This window comes from Poecilia formosa, unplaced genomic scaffold (assembly GCF_000485575.1).
Source record: "Poecilia formosa unplaced genomic scaffold, Poecilia_formosa-5.1.2 Scaffold262, whole genome shotgun sequence".
Taxonomy (NCBI): domain Eukaryota; kingdom Metazoa; phylum Chordata; class Actinopteri; order Cyprinodontiformes; family Poeciliidae; genus Poecilia; species Poecilia formosa.
Window position 1 is genome coordinate 605,583 of NW_006800201.1, and position 14,814 is coordinate 620,396.

Below are 14,814 nucleotides of genomic sequence, written 5' to 3' on the forward strand. Positions count from 1 at the left end.
TGTCCTAACTTTTCCCCCCTTTACGTCGTCCCTGAAGCCTGCATTTGCATGTTGTTGAAACAAGGTGCCTTTTATCCATCCATTAATCCATTAATCACCCTCTAAACCTTGAAGGATATTGGAGGGGTTGTTGACTATAAACATACATTAGGTATGAAGTGGTGAAAATCTTGCATCCATGTCCTGGTGAATACCACAATGTTGCTTTTTCAGAGTTTTTAGCTTCAAAGTTTTTCTTTGCAAGTGCTCTAAAACCTATTTAAATTGTTTTATCGCAAGTGACTGGGCTATTGCACTAGTGATATAACTGGTCAACAGCCAAGTCCGTGACATATTCTTTAAAAATGTGAAACAAATATTCTCATAAAAAGTCACTGCTTCCTACTTTGTGTTAGGAGATTGAACAGTAAGTAAGTAGTCATGTTTGTTAACTCAGCATGTTGTGCTGTGCAGTTCGTTGTGTTTTGGTTCATTTAAAGGCGACCCTCACACACGCCTTTTCTTCTCAAAACTTGTAACGATTGCACTCCAAACTTCTCCTCACACTCAAACTTAGTCTCTGCCAGATATTTTTGTTATCGACGGACTATTGATGTGAGATCTCGGGGGATAACATTTCACAAGTAAGATGGACATATTACCATTTATATTTTGGGAATAGAATATTACCATAGGGCTGCACAGTGGCGCAGTTGGTAGAGCTGTTACCTTGCCTAAATATTCTTAATGGGGAAAACAGAATAGTTTAGGAATAGAATGTTTTGATATTGATGTATGATGAGCATCTTACAAAGCACACAACCAGTCATAATTTTTTGAATATATTATTTAGTAATGTGCACAGTGGTACAGTTGGTAGAGCTGTTGCCTTGCAGCAAGAAGGGTCTGGGTTTGATTCCCGGCCCCAGTCTTTCTGCATGGAGTTTGCATGTTCTCCCTGTGCATGGTGGGTTTTCTCCGGGTACTCCAGCTTCCTCCCACAGTCCAAAAACATGACTGTCAGGTTAATTGGTTAAATTCTCCCTAGGTGTGTGCATGGTTGTGTGTCCTGTCTGTCTCTGTGTTGCCCTGCGACAGACTGGCGACCTGTCCAGGGTGACCCCACGTCTCACCTGGAACGTTGGCTGGAGATAGGCACCAGCAACCCTCCTGACCCCAGTAGGGACAAGGGTGTACAGAAAATGGATGGATGGAATATTACCAAACTGTATGTCTTATGTCCACCTGCAAAATGCCAGCTAATATTAGCTATAGTGCTTAGTGTAATACTGGAGTTCAATCCCCGCTATGAAGGCTAATCGAGATTTTATAATTTTGTAATTCTTTCACTCTGTCAAAAGTAAGATAGCTCCCGTTTTTGTTTAGAAGGTTTCACATTGAAAACGATGTAGGGAGAAGTGGAAATGTCTATAAGGAGAGATGGATTCACTGCACCTCACGGATGAATCTCAGCTGCTGAATCTCTGCTACAACAACTGGACTGGAAAACATGAACAAAACCTATATGGATATTATGTATTTACTCATGTGCATATAAATATGTGCAGTTTAATAAATATTATTCAGCATTAATCATTATTTAATCATCTTCGTTTCTCTATAATTCTGTGTTTGTATATTTATATAAATATGTATTGATATTACTATCCATTCATTTTGCTGGTGCCTATCTCCAGCTAATGTTCCGGGAGAGAGGCAGGGTCACCCTGGACAACACAAAGACACACAACCATACACATAAACACTCACACCTAGGGACAATTTGGAGAGGCCAATTGACCTGACAGTCATGTTTTTGGACTGTGGGAGGAAGCCAGAGTACCTGGAGAAAACCCACCATGCACAGGGAGAACATGCAAACTCCATGCAGAAAGACCCCAGGCCGGGAATCAAACTCAGAACCTTCTTGCTGCAAGGCAACAGTGCTACCAACTGCGCCACTGTGCACATTACTAAATAATATATTTCAAAAATTATGACTGGTTGTGTGCTTTGTAAAATGCTCATCATACATCAATATCAAAACATTCTATTCCTAATCTATTCTGTTTTCCCCATTAAGAATATTTAAATATGCTGAACCATGTATCAATCTAATTCAAAAATACTTAAAAACAATTTTCCTGCTTTGAAAATATAAATGTAAGCAATGTAAGAAAAAATATTAAAAGTTTTCAGAGCAAAAGACATGAAATCCTGCTTTAAGACTGAACATGTGTGATCTTGGATTATGGCAGAAAAATTTCCCCATATTATTTCCTCATCAGGGGATTTAGCTCTGTGGTCCAATAAGTAGAAAACACATTACAAGCAGGTGCTGGTTCACTGAATTACCTTGAGCCACTCCTCGGCCTGTTCTTTGCTCTGCACTGCCAGCACCAGGGCATCTGCCCCCTGGTGGACTATCTTCAGTTCGTGCTTCTTCTTCCTGCCATCTTTGGGGATGTGCATGATGCTGCATCCTGACAGAGTGAGCTCCATCTGTGGGGTCTGGTCTTTAGAAGATTTGTAGCACTACAAGTAGATAGGAACAGGTGGTTTATCACTTAGTGGATGAAAATGTGACTGTTGGTGCAGATGTTTAAATGCCACAGGCAGGAATAACAACCAGAAAACTTCATTTTCACAAAGCTTCACAATTAGAACACGAATAAACAATTATATTTTTTAAATCCACAAATGAAGTTAGTAAATTTATTACATTTTCTCACTAACTTCATTCGTGGCAGTTTTTTTATTAGCTCCAGGGGCCTTAATTTGAGAGTGCTCAGACAGGGAAGCAGGTTGTGAGAGAGGGGCAAAAGATAGAATAGAATTAATTATTTGTCACTGTACATACACTCACCTGCTACTTTATTTGGTACACCTTGCTAGTACCAGGTTTTGCCCTCAGAACTGTCTTAATCCTTGGTGGCATAGATTCAACAAGGTACTGGAAACATTCCTCAGAGTCTACCCCATATTGACATGACAGCATCACAGAGTTGCTGCAGATTTGTCAGCTGCACATCCATGATGAAAATCACATCCCGAAAGCACATTCAGTGTGATGGCTCCTACAGCATGGAATCAGCTCCAGTCTAAACTCAAGATGTCAGATCTGATTTCATTGGACTTATTTTGAGTGGTTCTTAAAACAATGCCATGTGATTCTATCAACCAGTGTCATTGTTTTTAAACTGCTTTGTAATTTGTTTTAAACTTGTGCATATGTTTTAATTTGTATTACTTTTGTGTAACCACGTTATTATGCATTGCAGATTTCTGCCCAGGTCCCTCTTGAAAATGAGATCTAGATCTCAATGGGGTTTTACCTGGTTAAATAAAGGGAAAAAAGTTTACCTGAAAAAGTAATTATTTCCATCCTATGTAAACCATCTAAGATCTGATGCCAGTCATTCACGCTTGTAAGAATATGCTTAACCATTTCTGTCCGTATTTCTTTTCAACAATCTCTCACCAGTAGTTTGTTGTCTTTGATGACACACAGAAGTTTAGTCCACTGGCCAAAGCGTTTCTTGCGTAACAGAAAAGCACAGATTCGGGCATCTTTCACAAGGTCCATGGACGCCTCCTCAGATGGCCACTGGTGACGCATCTTCTGACTCTTCCCGTCTTCCTCTTCCTCATCGTACGATTCGTAGGAACTGCTCATGGCATCTGAATCATAGTCTGAGAGGAAACGTAGACTATTCTTCATTTCGTTGACCAGAAATAAGCTAACTATGTTAGTGTTAGTAGTTTTCTATCGATAAAGGCACATATTACACTAATGAATAAAAATATACATCAGCTTATTACTTACTAGAGGTAATGTACTCAGGAGCCTTTCCAGGACTTAAGGGAACTGCTTCCTCATAGTAACCTTCTGGAAGAGAGGAGCTGGGCAGAGGAGGAGGGTCGCTGTTTGGAGCCTACAAACAGAACAAGTTTCCAATGAGAACACTGTATAATAGCTGCTTAAAGGGAATGCATCATGTATTTTCCACCCACATAGTGCAATATCATAGCACAATTAGGTGACCATGTTTCCTTTGGTTAGAATTAGAATTTATTGCTTGTCACTGTAAATAAAATGAGATTAAAGCCAGGTTGAAAACAGTGAGAACAATGTAGGACAATCTATACAATATAAACAGAAATATGGTGATAGTTACAATATTCAGTAAAATTTATATATGCACACATATACACAAACTATCATATAATTAGTGGATGTGAGAGTTCAGGGTGTTAATTGATTTTGGGTAGTCTTGGGTGTGGAGGTAATTCAGGAGGGGGCTCAGCACACGGCCCTGTGGGGAGCCGCTGCTCAGTGTGCAGGTAGAGGAGAGATGAGGACCAAGTCTCACAGTCTGTGGTCGGTTGGTGAGTTCTGAGCTGAAGCTGACTAGGATTATTGTGTTGAAGGCTGAACTGTAATCAACAAAAAGACTGAGGGCATAACTCTGTTGCTGTTCCAGGTGGTTCAGTGCTGAGTGGAGAGCTACAGCAATGGTGTCCTCTGTGGATCTGTTAGCACGATAGGTTGTTTTGAAAATGATGCATATATAAAAACAACTAAAAGGAAATTTGACTTTGCATCATAGCCGTGTATTTGATGCCTTGAAATTGGCCTTGGTCACATTAAGAATGTCTTACACTTTCTGACACTCCCCGTTAAGTAAGTCATCAGATGATCAACCTGGCCATTGCCTTCCTGTGCAATGCCGCTTGAAAAAAGCTCTCACTTCCAGCTCAGTCTGGGCTTTCTCACCTTGACTCAGATTGCCAAGTCAAGGTGCCAATTGAATTTCTGAGATGAGCTGGTTGGACCTTTTCGGGTTGAAGTTGGACTCAAAATCAAGTCCCAAACCTACTGCCAGTTTTTAGAAGACACTTTCTTCAAGCTGTGGTCCAGGAAAAAGTCTGCATCTTTCAAGAAGACCATGATTTTTATGCAGGACAATGCTCCATCGCATGCATCAAAGTACTCCACTATGGAAGGCCTTAAAGATAAAAGAATAATGAAGTGGTCCCCTTCCTCACCACCTAAACCCCACTGAGAACCTGTGGGCCTTTCTTAAACAGGAGATTTATGGTGAAGGAAAACGGTTCACATCTCTGATCAGTGTCTGGGAGGCTGTGGCTGCTGCTGCACAAAAAGTTGATCGTCAACAGATCAAGAAACTGACGGACTCCATGAAAGGAAGGCTTATAAGTGTTATGGAAAAGAAGGGTGGCTGTAAGGGTCACCGATTTATTTTCTAAATGTCAGAAATATTTTACAATTTTGAGTTGTATGTTTAGAACTCTCACTTTAACAAATGACAAACAAGTAAGATATTCAATATTAAATATTAAATATTCAGGTTTTTAGAGGTTATTAATATTTTGGATTGACCGAGAGCGCTGTAGTTGTTTAATAATAAAATTAATCTTGAAAACTAAAACTAAAACTTGTTTTCAAGTTTTAGTTTGAAAATGCCACAGTGTAGTGGCATTTCTGTCAGATGATTAGACTAATCTTATAAGAATCTAATTATCTTTCAGCTTGAATAGTGCCAGATAATATGGACAAATGCAAAAAGATTTCAATAGTCTTCAATTGATGCAGAAAAAATCTTCTCTGTTAGCAAAGAATTGTTCTTACAGAACTGGTATAAATAGAGTGCATTCAAATCTTGACTGGCTAAAAGTCCATGAAAGGACATTATTCTCAATATGGAACATTTTCAAATTCCAAATTTTTACATTTTTTGATTGTTCAGTACAAAACAATGTAAATTCAAATCACTATGTCATCAGTTATGCAGTTGAAGGACGTTTTCAAATTCCTCAGGCAAAAACTAATTTTCTCAAATGCACCATTACTTACACAGTGGAACTCTCTACCATTAACTCTCATAAAAACTGACAGAAGTTTGTTTTTGAAAGAAAACTGAAAAACTTTTTCGAATCAATGAATGTACCCATACTGAGATTGGCTGGTTATTGTATACTTGCTAAATTTATCAACATTTTGTATGGACTGTAATTAATTTGTATTGATATATGGGCTAACCCTGTCATCAGTCACATATTTCAAAGATTTCAATTGAGTGTTTTTAATGATGGACCCCAGGAAGATTTGATGGATGCATAGCTTAGCTAATGGAGATCCTAAACAATAAACAAAACAAAAAGCAATGCTTCTCCTTAATGCCATTTACAACCGTTTCTAGGAGAAGTAGTTTGTATGATAAGCTATGTTTTTGATGAGGGAATTCAATTGTAATGTGAAATTCTGTTTAAATTTTAAATGTGAAATTTAAACAGTATTCCCTCACCTCATTAAAAACACCATATCAATTACATCTAGGGATGCCACCTTTCAGAAATCAAAATAGCAGAGCAGCTGCCTCCAAGCCATACGTCATCAAGTGCAATGCAAACCGTTGGATGGAGTTGTGTAAAGCATGCCGTCAATGAACTCTAGAGCAGTGGAGGTGCGTACTCTAGAGTGACGATTCACACTTCTCCATCTGCCAATCTGATGGACGAGTCTGGGTTTGGCGGTTGCCAGGAGAATGGTACTTGTCTCACTGCATTGTGCACAGTGTAAAGTTTGGTGGAAGGAGGATTATGGTGTAGGGTTGTTTTCCAGGAGGTGGGCTTGGTCACTTAGTTCCAGTGAAAGGAACTCTGATTGCTTCAGCATACCAAAACATTTTGGTCAATTCCATGCTCCCAACTTTGTGGGAACAGCTTGGAGCTGGCCCCTTCCTCTTCCAACATGACTGTGCATCAGTTTACAAAGCAAGGCCCATAAAGACATGATAGAGTCAGGATTCTGTGCAGGCTTGACTAGCCTGCACAGAATCCTGACCTGATAGAAGACCTTTGGGATGAATTAGAGCGGACACTGAGAGCCAGGCCTTCTCATCCAACATTAGTATGAGACCTCACATATGCACTTCTGGAAGAATGGTCAAAAATCCCCATAAACACACTCTTAAACCTTGTGGACAGTCTTCCCAGAAGGGCTGAAGCTGTTCTAGCTGCAAAGGTGGACCAGCATCATATGGATTAGGAATGGGATGTCACTTAAGCTCATATGTGAGCCAAGGCGGGTGAACGAATACTTTTGGCAACATAGTGTAATTAAGATGCTACAGTCATTAAAAACAACTTGCACAAGCTTTATGCGCATCTACTCCATGCTTAGCGCTACATACAGGTCTGGGGAAGTAAAAATAGCGTTTTGGCCCATTTAGGTTTTTTTTTTTAAACTGAAATCCATTTTAGAAAGAAAACCTTCTGTGTGTACGGGGCCCCAAATGCACAATGTGGCCATACTTTTGAGAAATTCCCTGTGAAGCCAAATGTCATCTTTTCGTGATCGTTTAGTTGAGGAGTTTAGGGGAAGCATGACAGCAGCAGCTTATTTCGATTTAAAGTGACAAAAGGCCATAAAACAGCTCATTTTGAAAGGAGCTCAAAAAAGATAGAACTGAACAAACTAAATTCTTATCTAGGAATTATTTAGTGCAAAAAAAATGTAATGAACATGTTTAGTAGAGTCTGTAGACCTTTCCTAACCTATTCAAGGAAGCATAATAGGTCACCTTCCAGTTTTCACTTACTGACATTATAACAGTGCCCTTCTATTACAATGAAGTGAGCTAAAGCAGTCATCCCCAATCCCCGGGCTGCGGACCGGTACCAGTCCATGGACCAATTGGTACCGGGCTGCACAAGAAATAATTAAATATTTCCATTTTAAAAGAGAACCTTTTATTTTGAAAATCCTTTAGCCCAATTCCCTCGGTTACGTCTTGCGTGCCAACATTGAGCCAACAAGCAGCAAAATGAGTAAGAAACAGATCAGGTGTCTTTGGAAAGTTTCTTTGCGAAGGAGAAAAGGCCCAGAGAAGAGACTAGGAGAATGGATTTATCCCGGTAACTTATTCCCACATTACAAACCTGCTCTGCATGATATGCAGCTTCTGGCTTAGTAATGAGTTAATGAATCCTTCAAACTGCTTTGCCATGTAGAGACCAAGCACCCTGTGCATAAGCAACACTTCGGGTGTCATCGTCTCTCATCACTCCCAGATGGGACCGTCTCGTTGCAGAGAAACAAGCTCCGGGCTCCCGTTAGTCGTTATCGTGAGTTAAAATTTTCATGAAAGTAAAATGTTTGTTTTTGTGATGCATTTGTATCTTATTTTGAAGGTGTAAACCATAGTGACCAGAGTCAGAGAGCATTAGGGCAGTGGTCGAGATTAGAGGAGTACAGCTTGTGAGTCTTAAGTCTGGTTCACACAGCACGATTTAAGATTGTTGGCAGATTCTCCAAACCTCTGTGACCACACAGGAGCCAATAAATGTACAGCAGGTTCGATCGGTTCGTGTGTCCATCCACACGGCAGGAGCCACACACGAACTGATTTCACTTACAAACATCCCGATTCCAGAACAAAATCCCGTAAAACTCCAAAATACCATATGTGAATTTAGAATAAACAAACACGGATGACAATGTCAGTGATAGTTTGTGGACAGGAGTCCACAAACTTAACTCGTGTCACCGTCAAATCCTGACTGAATGAATAATCATGTCAGGTTAATGATAGCTGAAAAGTTACCAGGTTTATCAACTGTGGTACCAGTTTCACTCCAGTTCATGTCATTGCCATTTCTGTTGATAATCCTTGTACAAAATGCTGAATAAACATTCATGCTGTTTTCACATATAATCTCTGAAGTTCACTGGACTCTCAGTTGCGCCATGTCAGCTGTTTGACATTCCCCACCTTGCTTCTGTTACCACACTTTCTGATTGGATACCTGTCACATTCAACAGACTCCATTCTGGCTTCCAGTTAAGGAAAACCCCACAGGCTGGGGCAAGACAATCCAACATGTTGAATATGCCCGATTTTAGATCGGATCGATCCGACGTTCTATTAAAGTCAGATTTTTTTTTTTTCAGTCGCCTTTAAATCCATCCGGTACTGTAGCACTCAAAGTGATGTTGATGGGGAGCTTTTGAGCAGACTCCACTGGTGAACATTCCACAGGTCCTCCAATGGTCCAATTATGTCATCATAACCTCCCAGAGAACTCTCCTCACTTTTATTTACATCTTATTCCTTGCGTCACTCTCCAGTCAACTATCAATAGAGTTAAGAATATTTTACTAACTAACCTCTAGGGTTAGACGCTTACATGAAATACAACTGGAAAAATTTTACTTTTCTGCAGAGAAAATAGCTACCAAATCTGTCATATGAGTATTTTTTTTTTCAGCATGCTAAGCCAGATTTAGTTTTTTTGCCAGTAAACCCCAGTCCCTCCCTTAATATTCCGCTCCCTCCTCTCATTGTTGGACCAGACCTCTAGCAAAAACCTTATCGAGTATCCTTTGAGGGAAACGGCAATTTACTGAACTCAGTTCTTGACAAGGATAAATATCCTTGCCAATACATAAATACATTGCTGCCAGAGTTCTCCTCCCTGCCTGAAAGAGGAGAAAAATATTTCCCTGGAAAGGAAGACTGAAGGATAGAAAGGAAGAGAACTGAAAGGAACAAAATAACTCAGCCTGAAGGGTCAAACAGGAAGCCATAATGCCTGCTTAAAGAAAATGGAACTCCTTTACATTGGTTGAAATGCTCTGTTGAAAAGACAGCTGCTGTTCCATATCTTACTAAATAGAGACTTTTTCTTTTTAAATCATAAATATTAATTTTCAAAAACTAAGTGTTTAGATAAGCATTTTTTTATGCTTGCAACAGAATGCATTACATTTTACTCCAGAGAAAATGACTCTACTGCTTTGCTATGCAGTGACTAAGCTCAGAGAGACATTGTTTTTTTCTTGTTTTCATTCTCCAACAAAGTACCACAGCCTTACAGCAGTTATTATGTGCAGATGATATGCTCTCAAACTAACCAGAGCTGCACACTCTCCCTGTGTTGAACAGAAATCACATGCTCCTTCTCAGCCAATGCAACGTAAAAATAAACTAAACCTGACATTGAAATTCAAATTCAAAAATACGTAATTCATCCGAAATGGAAATTAAATGTTATAGGTCATATTCATATTAATTCAAATTCTTTAAAGAGTTATTGTAAATAGTGATGACTGTTGGAAGAAAAGATATCTTGAAGAGGTCTGCTTTACAGTTAATTTGAAGAAGCCCGTCATGATTTGCGGTTAGAAAATGGTGAGCACGGTAGCAAAGGACCCAAGTTATGGTGAAAATGGATGATTTAATCAAAGCTCTCGCAGGTAAACAGAAGTCCAGGCAGCACTGGACAATGACAATAGACGGGTGACAGTATAGACAGGGACCCAATGAGGAAACACAGACACAGGTGGGATTAAATACACAAGGGAGTAATCAAGGAAACAGGAGACAGCTGGGATCAATCAAGGGTAGACAAGAAGGCACATGAACTAAATTGACTAGAAAACAAACACAGAAACCTAAATCCTTAAAGTACCCCGCCCCTCAAGGGCAACTACTAGATGCCAGGTGGCTGCATGGACCCATGAAGAGGCATAGGCAGGCGGCCGGATGACTGCACGGAGACACAAAGAGGCGGAGGCGGGCGGTCCTGAGACCAGCTGGGGCCACGGGGAAGACCAGAAACGGGTAAGCCTGCTGGCGGCTCGGGCTGCTAGGGAAAGCTTGGCTCGGTGAGCTCAGGCTGAGCGCTGAGAGACTCGCTGGAGGGTTCGGACTGAGAACAGGGACTCTCTGAAGGTGCACTGGGGAACATCAAGGACACTGAGTTCACAATTAAATGACCCACTTATTGGAGTCACATGCCCGCTTACTGCGGCTGGAGGCAAGAAGACTGAGGCGGCTGGTGAGTGGAGACCAAGATGGGGCTCAGATGGACGAAGGCCAGTGGGGATTTAGAAGCCCGGGAAACTGCTAAAGGCTCTGGAGATGACTGGGCAGTCTGGAGTCTGGGAACCGACCACGCTTTCAACCGTGCTACTTGTCAACCAGGAGACAGTCGTGCTGCTTGAAAACCCAAGACTAGGGGTACTGTGGCTGGCGGAATGGCTGGGGATGGTACCGGAAATGAAGGGGTAATTGGAGCTGTGGAGGCAGAGCGAAAGATACTGATATCAGACTTGGGTGGAAGTGCTTCGCCGACCATGACAGCTAAAGCTGCCTGGCGATGCCACTCTGCTTCTTCCCACAACTCAGTCATGTCCATGCCAGGGAGATGAGGCATCCAGTACTGCAGAGCCAAAACGCAGTTTGTGGCTACCCCACACCCGTCTGCAAATGGAGCAGGGTTTCACTACTGTATCCATAAACCCCTTTACAATTTGGTGAAGGCTTTCAAAGTCTGCTGGGTCCATGTTGAGATGTAATTTCTTCTTATTTTTTCGCTAACCTCACCTCAATTTTAGGTCGGGTCTTTTTGTTATGATTTGTGGTTAGAAAATGCTGAGGATGGAAGCAGAGGACCCAGGTTATGGTGAAAAAATGGATGATTTAATCAAAGCTCTCACAGGTAAACAGAAGTCCAGGCAGAAGTGAACAGAAGTGAACACAGAGGCAAGGAACTCAACACAGGTAGCACTGGCAAAGACAATGACAATTACAGTTGCCACCCATCCCTTAAAATACAGAATCATCCCGTATTTGGCTGTTAATATTGTGTCCCGTATTGAACCGATACGGGACGCGATTTGTTCCATATCTCTATAAATGTCAGATAGACATGCCTATCACACATCAAAACTAATTGTAACAATAATGACCAAAATAAAACACAGGATATATTAAGGTAGCTAAATTGTCGCGGCGGGATGTAAATAGGACCCCCAAGAAAGCTACAGACTGATGCTGTTGTGGTTGCCTAGAGACGGTCACTACGCAGCCGCGGTGAGCTGCTATCAACCCATGTCTTTTTAAAACGTCCTCGACCCAGTACTCCACCATCCTTAGGAGCAAGACCTCTCATAAAGATACAGACGTGAGAGGGAAGACTCAAATCCCAGGCTGAACATGTTAGTGAAGTTGAATACAGTCCATTAAAACAAATGTGTTCATCCTGGCACGGTGAGCAGTGCTGCATTGATATCAGACAGAATGGATCAGGAGAGGAACTGCAGACCCCTCAATCATCTCCTGAGGCTGATATGGTACAGAACATTTTTTTATTGATTAATTTTCTTATTGTGGTTTTAGTAGACTGCTGTGGTTTGATTATTAGATAATCAATTATTTGCTTATTTAATGTATAGTCGTATCAGCCAAAATAATACAAATGGCCATTTAAAGAACAAATCATATTAAGAGATTAGCAGTAAATACATAAATATATCCTACTTTAAAAAGATTTGTTAGTGCTTTCTGTTTGTTTTGTTTTTTTAAGAAATGCTGACATATTAATTCAGTGTTCAGTGGTCATTTAATGTATTATTAATGTCAGACACAGACCTTCTGCCCAGGGGCGGTTCTAGATGGGGGCCAACAGGGGTACAGAAGAAATTAATCTTTTGTTAATATTCAGAGGTGGATTTTTTTAACCTTCACAATTTTACTTTAACAATGAATTTAAAATTATAGTGCTGCACTTTTAGCTGCTGTATCAAAATAGGATCACAGTTTCCATCTGCCAGGGATCTGCAACCTGGATCTCTGGAGACACAAGTGGCTCTTTGGCTCACTTGATATATCAAATGATGAAATATTGCTCTGTTTTTTTTTTTTTGTATTTTGGTTTCATTCTTTTTTAATTGTCCCCATGAAAAAACACTGACAACACTGGCCCCCGTGGTAAATTTGATCTAGAACCAGCCTCCAAATCTGACTCATTTGTATAAATATTTTAGTAATACTCTATACAGTACCAGAATTTTCACATAAGTTTTATACTTTTGGATCCCTGCCTGAGGACAATTAGGGTTGCCACCCGTCGCTTAAAATTTTGATTATTAAATTAGGTATTATGATCAGTTACTCATTAGTTGAGCAGTTTACCAAATACATTTTATACTTGCTTAATTAAACATGTTTATGGTGTGCTACTATGATTGGAGTACAATTTTGGAGTACTCAATGCATAAGCAGTTGCTCTATGGATCACATTTTAAAAACAGAAAACACTGCAATAAAATATTGTCTATCACTGCAGAGGCCGTCCCACCCCTTGAGAGTAGGGCGAGATACCGTGGTGGGCGTCCCTTATTTTAATTTCTGAAAGGTGGCAACCCTAATGACAATAGACAGGTTACAGTATAGACAAGGATGCAATGAGCAAACACAGACACACGAGGGATTAAATACACAAGGAAGTAATCAAGGAAACAGGAGACAGCTGGGACCATCCAAGGGTAGACAAGAAGACACAGGAACTAAATTGACTAGAAAACAAACACAGAAACCTACATCTTTACAACGCCTCTGTCTGCAGACACTCTGTTTTTCCAAGGCAATCTCCTTAAGAAGATGGTCAGGGTTGTCTGCAATTTTATTGATTTTTATAAAGAATCTCTCTCGTCATCATCATCACCTCCAGAAGTTCCACAGTCGTCCCCAGAACAGAACCAGCCTTCTTTATCAGGCTGTTGAGCCTTTTTCAGTCCCTGGTTCTGATGCTGCTGCCCCAACAGATAGCCGTTTAAAACTTTTTAAGGCCAATTTGGATAATGACTTTTATGACTATAAAAGCCCTGTACTAGATGGAGGCCACCAACATGCCAATATCTTGCATGTAGGTCAGAGATGGTGGAGATAAAAGCGTTTTTCACCAACTTAATGTCAACTAAACCATACGTTACACTTTAAAAACAGGCATAAACAATGTAAATACATAGAGAACTATAATTTCAAACAGGCTTACTCTTCAGAATACTGATGGGTGAGAGGGTTATTTGTCTCAGAAAGGCGAGAGATCCTTAACCCTAAATGAGACCCAATCTTGTTTAGAGACTGCCATCCAGATTAGTGTGTACACTACATTAATTACAAATATTTATTAATTAAACTATTCAAGTTGTTTGCAAAAGCAAACGGCTTGAATAGTTTTTATCTGCAGTTTGAAACTGATGATTCTAAGGAGTGTTGGCAAATATTAGAGAATGTAAATTTTGGAGCTGAGAGCAGAATTGTAATTGATTTACAGTCAGTAACTAGGGTCTTCAAGGATTTAAACACACATAAAGTAACTGGCCCAGACAATATGTCTGCTTTCCTTCTCAAGAACTTTGCAGAGGAACTTTTTCCAATTTGGCTTAAACTTTTTCAGATCTCTACAGACACTCATTTGGTTCCAGATATTTGGAAGAAATCAGTTGTCATTTCCAGTTCCAAAAATTGCATGTCCTCAAACTGATAACAACTATCACCCAGTAGTGCTCACTTCTATTGTAATTAAATCATTTGAGAAACTCATGTAGGAGCTACTACAAGTGGAAGTGCAGCCATTTCTGGATCCCCTTCAATTTGCTTACGCCAGTAGACGAAGTACCAGTGATGCTATTATGACACTGTCACACCTCGAGGCTCGCACTAAAGCATCTGGAGAACTCTGCAACATAAGCCAGACTTCTTTTTGTCGATTTTAGTTCAGCTTTTAATTCTATCCATGTAAATATTGTTCTCAGGAAATTGGTACAGTTGAAGGTTAACCTTTCTTTAACTAAGTAGTATTCTTTTTTATCAAAAAAAAAAAAATCAACAAGTAAAATACAATTCAGTTCTCTCTGATTCTATGTTAATAGCACAGGGGCCCTCCACGGTTGTGTCAGTTTGCCTTACTTTTTTATTTTGTACACAAATGAACGTATAAGTTCTCAACCCAATCAGTACA

General features: G+C 40.2%; 1 protein-coding gene across 6 annotated transcripts in view; it reads right to left on the minus strand.

The window, feature by feature from the left end:
* Positions 1-2,304: 2,304 nt before the first annotated feature.
* The window catches only part of afap1 (actin filament associated protein 1), a 104,285-nt gene continuing 91,775 nt past the window's right edge, over positions 2,305-14,814 (minus strand). For all 6 annotated transcript variants that reach the window (XM_016680920.1, XM_016680924.1, XM_016680921.1 and 3 more), the window contains 3 exons: positions 3,806-3,914; positions 3,461-3,672; positions 2,305-2,514 (listed from right to left, as the gene is read on the minus strand). In XM_016680920.1, coding sequence (XP_016536406.1) covers positions 2,323-2,514; positions 3,461-3,672; positions 3,806-3,914 — 513 coding nt within the window. In that variant the 3' untranslated portion in view covers positions 2,305-2,322. The remainder of the gene's footprint in view (positions 2,515-3,460; positions 3,673-3,805; positions 3,915-14,814) is intronic.